This window comes from Myodes glareolus, chromosome 19 (assembly GCF_982192425.1).
Source record: "Myodes glareolus chromosome 19, mMyoGla1.1, whole genome shotgun sequence".
Lineage (NCBI taxonomy): Eukaryota > Metazoa > Chordata > Mammalia > Rodentia > Cricetidae > Myodes > Myodes glareolus.
This window is the reverse complement of record NC_142044.1, coordinates 44,932,237-44,940,606: the sequence shown is the minus strand read 5'-3', so window position 1 is coordinate 44,940,606 and position 8,370 is coordinate 44,932,237. Positions and strand designations below refer to the sequence as shown.

Sequence of the window (8,370 nt, the reverse complement as noted above, 5' to 3'; positions counted from 1 at the left end):
TCATCTGCCCACTGTGCTCACAGTGCCCAGTCCTACATTGCCACTGTGTTCAGTTCCCTGAGGAGAAGCTGAAGCTACTCCCATGGATAAGTACCCATTGAGAGAAGACAGGGCATGCAACACTGAGCCTGACTTGCCCTGGACTTGCCTGATGTTTTGCTACACAACCCGACTAAAAAGTAAACACAACTACTTGGCTCAGAGTAGAGAACAAAGTGCAGCCTTCTCCCCTTCATAAGGGACCAGGTGCCCAGCCTGTCCTCAGAGTGTCTTTCCTGATCCTAGGTGTCTGGAGCAGGCGTTCCCCAACCAGGCTGGGAAGCAGGGGCAGCCATGGCACTGCTGATTGGAGATGGCCTGTGGTCTCTGGTCCTATTCGCGGCCATCTTCCTGCTCCTGGTGGACCTGATGCACCGACACAAGTTCTGGACTGCCCGCTACCCTCCAGGTCCTGTTCCCTTACCTGGGTTGGGCAACCTCCTGCAGGTGGACTTTGAGAACATGCCGTATAGTGTGTACAAGGTGAGAGAGATGGCAGTGGAGGGCAGTAGAGGTCATGGTGCCCCCAGCAGTACATGGTGGTGCTGAAGCCACAGGACAGACAGGAAGATGGCCACCAAGAGAGAAGGCTTTGTGGTTGCCTTGTGGGACTTGCTTCTCATTCTGAGGATACTGTGGGCTTTCTAAGAGCAGAAACATATATGGAAAAGGCCATGTAGGCAGGCGTAGAGTGTGGTTGGACAGGACAGAGGTCAGGGAGGCCCCAGTTCTTTTATGATCCCATCATTGGCTGTGTTCTCAGTCACAGAGAAGAAGAGTCAGGTTTCATTGTAGCACGTAGTGAGGATGGGCTGTGTCTGCTATAATCTCTTGCTGCTGTAAGGTGTCAGGCCTTGCTGCCCATCTCAGGAACCTGAATTCCCTCATGTATGGTGGGGTATGAGGGAGCACGGACCTTTTTCTAGCAAGGTGACATCTTAATGATCATATCTACTGTGAGAACTTTGCTGGATTTAGAAGATAGAATCATGCAGGCGTAAGGTGTCATACCTCAGGCGAGAGATGTGGTCAGTGGTAGAGCATTTGCCCAGCACAGGACAGGATCAAGGCTCAATAATGGATAACATAAAATGTGCTTATGTGCAACTACACATGTGACACACACATACACCAACATACGTACATGTGTTGTGCTTGGATTATCCAGTATGCTAGGGATCTCCTCTTACTTAGTATTCTGTCCCTCTACTTCAACTTCGACAGCGCTATGGTGACGTGTTCAGCCTGCAGATGGCCTGGAAGCCCGTGGTCGTTATCAATGGACTGAAGGCAGTGCGGGAAGTGCTGGTGACCTGTGGAGAGGACACTGCTGACCGCCCTCCAGTGCCTGTCTATGATATCATGGCCTATGGGCCCAAAGCAAAAGGCAAAGAGCTATAGTGGGGTCAAAGAAGAAGAATAGGGCTTGAGGAGCAGTGACCAGAAGGTGGACAGGGCTAACGGAGGGGCTGTGTTCAGGCAATGTGTTTCAATGGAAAGTCACTGCAATGGAGGGTGGAGCCTCCAAAGTGGGCTGTGCTGAATGTGATAGGAAAGTGCTGGGGCACTGATGGCTCAGACTGACCACAGGGAAATGTCGGGAGCAGAGCAGACAGCACAGCCACGTATCCTTGGTTACACACAGATGTCCCTGCAGGTGTGGCATTAGCACCTTATGGTCACGAATGGAGAGAACAGCGGCGATTTGCTTTGTCCACCATGCGAGACTTCGGCCTGGGCAAGAAATCCCTGGAGCAGTGGGTAACAGAGGAGGCTGGACACCTATGTGACGCCTTCACCAAGGAGTCTGGTGGGTGATGGGAATATGGTAGCCTAGCCATATGGTCAGGCACTTATGAGCAATGTCATGACTTGTTTGCATCTCTGCTCCTAGGACAATCATTTAATCCCACTACCCTCCTGAACAAAGGTGCATGCAATGTGATTTCATCCCTCATTTATGCCCAGCGCTTTGAGTATGAAGACCCTTTCTTCAATGGGCTGCTCAAAACCTTACAGGAAAGTCTTGGAGAGGACACTGGCTTCATGGCTGAGGTATGAGGCTCAGGGTAGTTACCCTGCTGGCCACTTCTGTGCTGTAAAATCAGGATGAATATACATTCAGGAGGAATAGGGCAAGGGCCATGAGTGATAGTCAAATGCAGGAGGAAAGCCCATGCCCTTCGCAAATATCAGATAACAGGAGGGGAAGAGAGGCCCGCAGGGCTCTAGAAAGGGGGTGAGGCTCTGCCCCCTCTATACATGGAAATCGTGTAAGACTGTTAGATGTACAGAGTAGTAAGGCATTTTGTTCACCCTGGGCTCAAGACAATCTACAGGAAGGACCTGAGGATGCAACAGGTGATGTTTGGGGACAAACAGACCCTGAGTCCTTTGTGGAAGAGGCTGGGAACTAAAAAGAAAAGGGGCTGGGAACTGAGTCTACTCCAGGTGAACACTGAGCAGAAGTAGCATCCAGGCTCAAGAAATATGGCAGAGGGGAAAGAAACTTACAAAGGAAGCCTGGAGTTCTGAACTGGACCCCTGAGACTCACATGGGAGAAAGATCCTACTCTACAAATTGTTCTTTGACCCCCAAACAGGAGTCATTGTGCACATGTATGTGTAAGTGTGCACATGAATGCACACACACTCACACACACACACAGACACACGATTCTTAATTATGAATAAAAACACCTAGACCTGTACCTTTGACAGCTGGTGAACACATTTCCATTGCTCCTGCACATCCCTGGGCTGCCTGGTAAAGCCTTCCCCAAAATGATGGCATTCACGAATTTACTGGATAAGTTGTTGCTTGAGCACAAGGGAACCTGGGACCCTGCCCAACCACCCCGAGACCTGACAGATGCCTTCCTGGCTGAGATGGAGAAGGTGAGGCCAGCAATAAAGATGGGGAGAGGGCCTTTGGGTGAAGTGTTCTGTGAGTTGTGATGCCAGGGAAGTGGAGTTTGTATGTCATCCGTGAACCCAACACCTGGGGTATATGAACACAAGGCTGGATCATTTTGGGGTTTACTCCGTGTGTCCCTGAGCCTACATTCTGTGTCTGAACCAGGCCAAGGGGAATCCTGAGAGCAGCTTCAACAATGGGAACCTGGGCGCAGTAGTAACTGACCTGTTCACGGCAGGGATTCTTACCACCTCAACCACACTGTCCTGGGCCCTGCTGCTCATGATTCTACACCCGGATGTGCAGGGTAAGCCTGGCTGAGCCTGGGAGGGAGTATGAGGGAAGAAAGATAGAAATATTTGAGAAGCTGGGGGCTACAACATCACCTTGACCCAGACTCCCACAGTTCTCATGGGAATCTTAAGTCACCTATTCACTCAGTGGTAGAAGGTCAAGGAAGATGTACTAAGGGACACTTTCACTAAGGGGAGGTTGTTCCTCCAGGCCGCGTCCAACAGGAAATTGATGAAGTCATAGGGCAGGTGCGGCATCCAGAGATGGCTGACCAGGCCCGCATGCCCTACACCAATGCTGTCATTCATGAGGTGCAGCGATTTGGTGACCTCGTCCCAATGAATGTACCACACATGACATCCCGTGACATTGAAGTTCAGGGCTTCCTCATCCCCAAGGTAGGCACGGTCACTGTTGTCCCTGGGTCACCACTGGGCAAACAGAGGCTATAAAGACCAAGACCTCCACATCCTGGATCTGCAGATGGTGAAGGGCCCAGCCTGGGTGTGAGTACACTGCAGCCATTGCCCAGGGCTCCCCAGGGAAGAGGATGGCTAGTGGAATAAGCCACAGGATTGCAGGGAGCACTGCACACAGTGCAGCCTCTGATTTGGGTACTTAGGGTAGCTTTGTCGTATGGCCTTGAATGGTACCAGAAAATAGTACCAAGGGGATCTGAGGTTGAGGTGAATGAAAGAACCCCATGTATACAGGGAGAGGTTGTGCATGTGACCATGGTAACCAGGGTATTGGAAGCCCCATCGCAATCCATGTTCCACCATGTGCCTCCTGCCAGGGGACGACCCTCCTCACCAACCTGTCCTCAGTGCTGAAGGATGAGACTGTCTGGGAGAAGCCCCTCCGCTTCCATCCTGAGCACTTCCTGGATGCCCAGGGCCACTTTGTGAAACATGAGGCCTTCATGCCATTCTCAGCAGGTCCTGTGGGATTCCTGGCTTCATGTTTCTCCAAGGGTGCCTTGGAGGGCAGAGCATCCATCAGGCCCAGACTGACTGAGCCCCTTTCCCACCTACAGGTCGCCGAGCTTGCCTGGGGGAGCCCCTGGCCCGCATGGAGCTCTTCCTCTTCTTCACCTGCCTCCTGCAGCGCTTTAGCTTCTCGGTGCCCAGTGGACAGCCCCGGCCCAGTGACTATGGCATCTTCTCATTGCCCGTTACCCCAACCCCCTACGAGCTCTGTGCAGTCGTGCGCTAGCAAGGACAGCAGTTCCATCCTTCCTTCCAGCTTGTGCTGTTTGATGTTTAATAAACCTGGTCTGTGGCTGCCACTCAGATTTCACATCCTACCTCCATCCTTGACTCCACTGTGTCCTAAGACAACAGGCTACAGTTTTTCCCCTCTGCCCCAGACCTCCTCTATGAACAACTTCAATATTGTGAGAAAAGTTTACTGAGCCAACAGCAGTGGCACAGGCCTGCGGTATAGCAGGAGGGAGGCTGAGGCAAGAAGATGGCAAGTTCAATACCAGCCTGGGCTGTATGGCCTTGACTACTTACTGAGGTCCTTTCTCCAAAACAGAATAAGTTGGCAGGTGGAGTAGGTCAGGAGGTGATGAAGAGACATAGGAGAGCATGAAAGGGAGAATGAGAGGGGGAAGCATCGGACAAAGTAGGAAGTGAGGGTTTCTTGCTGGTGTCCAGTGATTGAGCATAGATCACACTTAAAGGCCCGCCCATCCTCTGCGGGGATGGGGACAAACTGCAGATAGAAATCAGTACTCTGTGGTTCCTGTGAGGAAGTGTGAATGACTTGTTTTTAGATTCAGCACAATTCTTGTTTTGGGGACAGATGTTGGTGTAGATTCCCAGGATCCTGAAATGTCACAAATGGTTAAGGGGTCTCTTACTGCTAGAGAAGCTGCTGTCCTCCCAGCTCAGCTTGCTACAGTGAAGGGATGCAGGGGAATATATGCTGTAGGAAAGGTGTCAGAATCCAGGAGGATGGGCAGGATCCTGCTGTGCTGTTTCGGGCCATCTCTCCTGACCCGGGAGAGTGCTCCCAAGAAGTATGTGGGTATGATATAATGGGTATTACTCACTAGGAAAGCCCAAGATTCTTGGAAATTTGGGGTTTGGTAGGCCTGGGAAAACATTGAGGCATGCAAGACCCCTCATGGCTCATCTTAGTCTCCACATAATCTGAGGCCAGACAGTAGCATTCGAAGCCCCCATCTTGTATTGCGTGCTTGAGACACAGCTGTGTGCAGACACTATTTTTGCTTTTGTTTTGTGAAATAGAAAATGTCCTCCCACTGACTCTCTGCCATGGAATGTTAGGGGTCCTCCACCACCCATCAGTGGTCAGACAATGCCTGTTGTAATATTCAGGACCAGACACTCACCAAGCTGCTATAACTTTACTTCGCAGCCCCCCTCCTCGCTGCTTACAGGAATAGCCACATCATTTACCACCATCCCTTCTCCCCTCCCCACCCCCGTATTTTTATCGTGCAATTGTGGGTATTTGCTTGCATGTGTGGGGCGCCTGAGGAGGACAGGAGTGCACATGGGATCTCCAGGGACATGCATTACAGTTTGTTGTCAACCTCCCGTGGGTGCTGGGAATCAAGCCTAGATCATCAGGAAGAGTAGTCAGTGTGCTTCACTGTAGGGACATTGGACAACCCTCCTCCTTCCCCTCTTAGTGGTTCTGGAAGGTCTTACTCTAGTCTGAGGCGATTTCCTATATTTCCTTCATGCTCTGCACGTGTGGTATGTCAGACGAGTGACTTTTCTATGTTCCTGGGAGCAGGAGTTCACTGGACATTTGTGCCCCATGCTCACAGTCCGCAGCCTAACATGACCAGCAGCACAGCCTCCACCTCCTGATGCGCTCTAGAGAATAAGCACCTGGGGAGGGAAGAAGAGGTGCGAAACTGAGGCAAACCTTCTAGAGTGCTCTGAGTCCTCCTTATACTCAGATGAAAGAGAGAACACAGCAGCTCAACTGAAGACACTATTGAAAGGACAGTCTTGCCATCTTCCTTAGGGACCAGATGCCATTTTGCAGTAAGAGGTCTCCTTCCTGACCTTACATGGTTGCAGTGGTTAAGATGTTTGCAGAATGACCTAGGACCAGTGATGTAGCCCTGAGGTAGCTGACTGGAGATGAGCTGTGGCTTGTGATCATCTTCATGGCCGTATTTTTTAAAAAGTGGATTGATTTAGTGGTGCAAGTTCTGGAATTTCAGCTACCCACCAGACCCTGTGCCACAAGTGGCCTGGACTTAGAGAACATGTGGTATAGCTTCACACACACACACACACACACACACACGGCAATCAGGACTACAGATTGCCCTTAATTCTGGCTGCAAATCATGGTGCTGAAGCCACAGGAGACATAGGGATCTGGGTCCCCAAGAAGTAGACAATGCAGCTTCCTGGTGACTGGCTCTGTCGGGTCTGAGGTTACTTTGGACTTTTAGTTAGTGCAAGTTGTGATGGAAAGACCAGGAAGTGTGGCAGCTCATGGCTGCTGGTAGGTGGAGTGTTAAAGAATCAGATATAATTGGAATTTTCTTTGGGCAGCCACTCTGCTTCCAATAAAGACATGGAGACTTATCATTAATTATGAATGATTGGCCTTAGCTTAGGCTTGTCCCACTGGCTCTTTTAACTTAATTTAACCTGTTTCTGTTTATCTATAACTATCTTGTCTTTGGTTCTATTGGAGTCCTGGGAAGGGCATAATAGTCCCTAAAGAGCAGGAAGTATAAGGCAAGGGACTTCCAAAAGTGTAGAAATGGCAGAAACAGCTGGCTGCCTGGACTCAAGGTTCCTCAGCACAGTTGGAACATCTGTCCTTGGTCACAGGCCTTATGTACTTGACAGGTTTTTCTGTGAAGCAGGAATTTTAAAGGACTGATTCACCTTGTCTTGGCAAAATTCAACAATCCATTTCCTTTATGTTCTGGTTGCTCTCTTTATACAGTATACTATCTGCAGTTGAGGCAAGGGCAGATTCCTGACCAAATGGATAGCTTTGCCACAATGAAAGCAAACTCTCTATGGAGGATCGTCAATACCCATCAGATTTGATGAAGTAGATTGGTGCTGTTAAGAGCAGACATGTCTCACTCTCATGAAAATCTTTTGCCAAACATATCCTAATCTAATTATCTCAAATGTTATATTCTGTAGGTCTCTGAAGCATTTCAATATCAACTATCTAAAATTTATCTGTTTAACCTTGAAAATACATCTAACAACACTACAAGTTTGGTTATAATAGATGGGTAACTACTAACCTGCATTTTAATTATCATAAGCAATAACTTTCAAGCACAAGAACTATATGCCTTTTCAAATAAGCTACATAGGTACAATGACTTTATATACCTATGTGTGTGTGTGTATTATAACAAAATAACCTTTAATTTGTATCAGATACCAAAAAAACTCTAACAAGTAAAATATTTGAGATGAATATTTGTATTTTTATCCTTTATTCTTATTTACCCACTAAATGATTTCAATCCAGAACCCACTAAGTGACTGAAAAACCACCACCCCACCTCTTGGGGATGTGGGCATTGTGTTCTCTAGACTACTTCGTATTATCCAAGGATGACAGCATCCCCAGAGAAACCTGAAAAAAATGAGGTAATGGCCAAATCGAAAGAAAAGTAGCTGTAGCATTTGTTGTCCAGTCTGTGCAAAGGGAAAGTGCAAGGTTATCTGAAGTCCTGGCTAGAATAGTCTGTGAGGCTGGACCGTCTCAGCTAGCAAGTTTGAAGTTGTTCTGAATGCAGAACTCTGAAGAAACTGCAACAGATGCACTCTGAACGGCTGGGTAACTGGGGCCACCCATTTTCATTGGTGTCTGATCCTCTAACCTGATAACACATAAACTTTCAAAGGTAACACATAAATCTGCCTTACCACAAGTATAGACTGTGTATTGTACACAAGCCAGCCAAAGATTATTTTATTTTATGTTTGATCAGATAAAAGATATCTGTCAATGTATAAGTTTGTTGGGACTGTATAACCAAACCTCTTCCCACGCCACATGCAAGGATGGCATGTAATAATGAGTCATGAGGACTCTCTAAACAACCTGAGTTATCATGTTTCATTCAGTCCCCCAGACAGACC

At 48.5% G+C, this 8,370-nt stretch overlaps 1 protein-coding gene across 1 annotated transcript; it reads left to right on the top strand.

Moving 5' to 3' along the window:
- The first annotated feature begins 265 nt into the window (after positions 1 to 265).
- LOC148118982 (cytochrome P450 2D20-like) lies at positions 266 to 4,549 on the top strand. Its single transcript, XM_087899119.1, has 9 exons — positions 266 to 522; positions 1,234 to 1,426; positions 1,697 to 1,849; positions 1,934 to 2,094; positions 2,761 to 2,937; positions 3,122 to 3,263; positions 3,461 to 3,648; positions 4,047 to 4,188; positions 4,287 to 4,549. The coding sequence occupies exons 1-9, from the start codon at positions 334 to 336 to the stop codon at positions 4,463 to 4,465; spliced, it is 1,524 nt and encodes a 507-aa protein (XP_087755245.1). The 5' UTR covers positions 266 to 333; the 3' UTR covers positions 4,466 to 4,549.
- Positions 4,550 to 8,370: the final 3,821 nt, after the last annotated feature.

Excerpts from the sequence above, each read along its gene's own strand:
- LOC148118982 (XM_087899119.1), top strand. The coding sequence starts at position 334 with ATGGCACTGCTGATTGGAGATGGCCTGTGGTCTCTGGTCCTATTCGCG. Across the intron at positions 1,850-1,933 it reads CGCCTTCACCAAGGAGTCTG|GACAATCATTTAATCCCACT; the intron begins GTGGGTGATGGG and ends CTCTGCTCCTAG. Across the intron at positions 3,649-4,046 it reads AGGGCTTCCTCATCCCCAAG|GGGACGACCCTCCTCACCAA; the intron begins GTAGGCACGGTC and ends GCCTCCTGCCAG.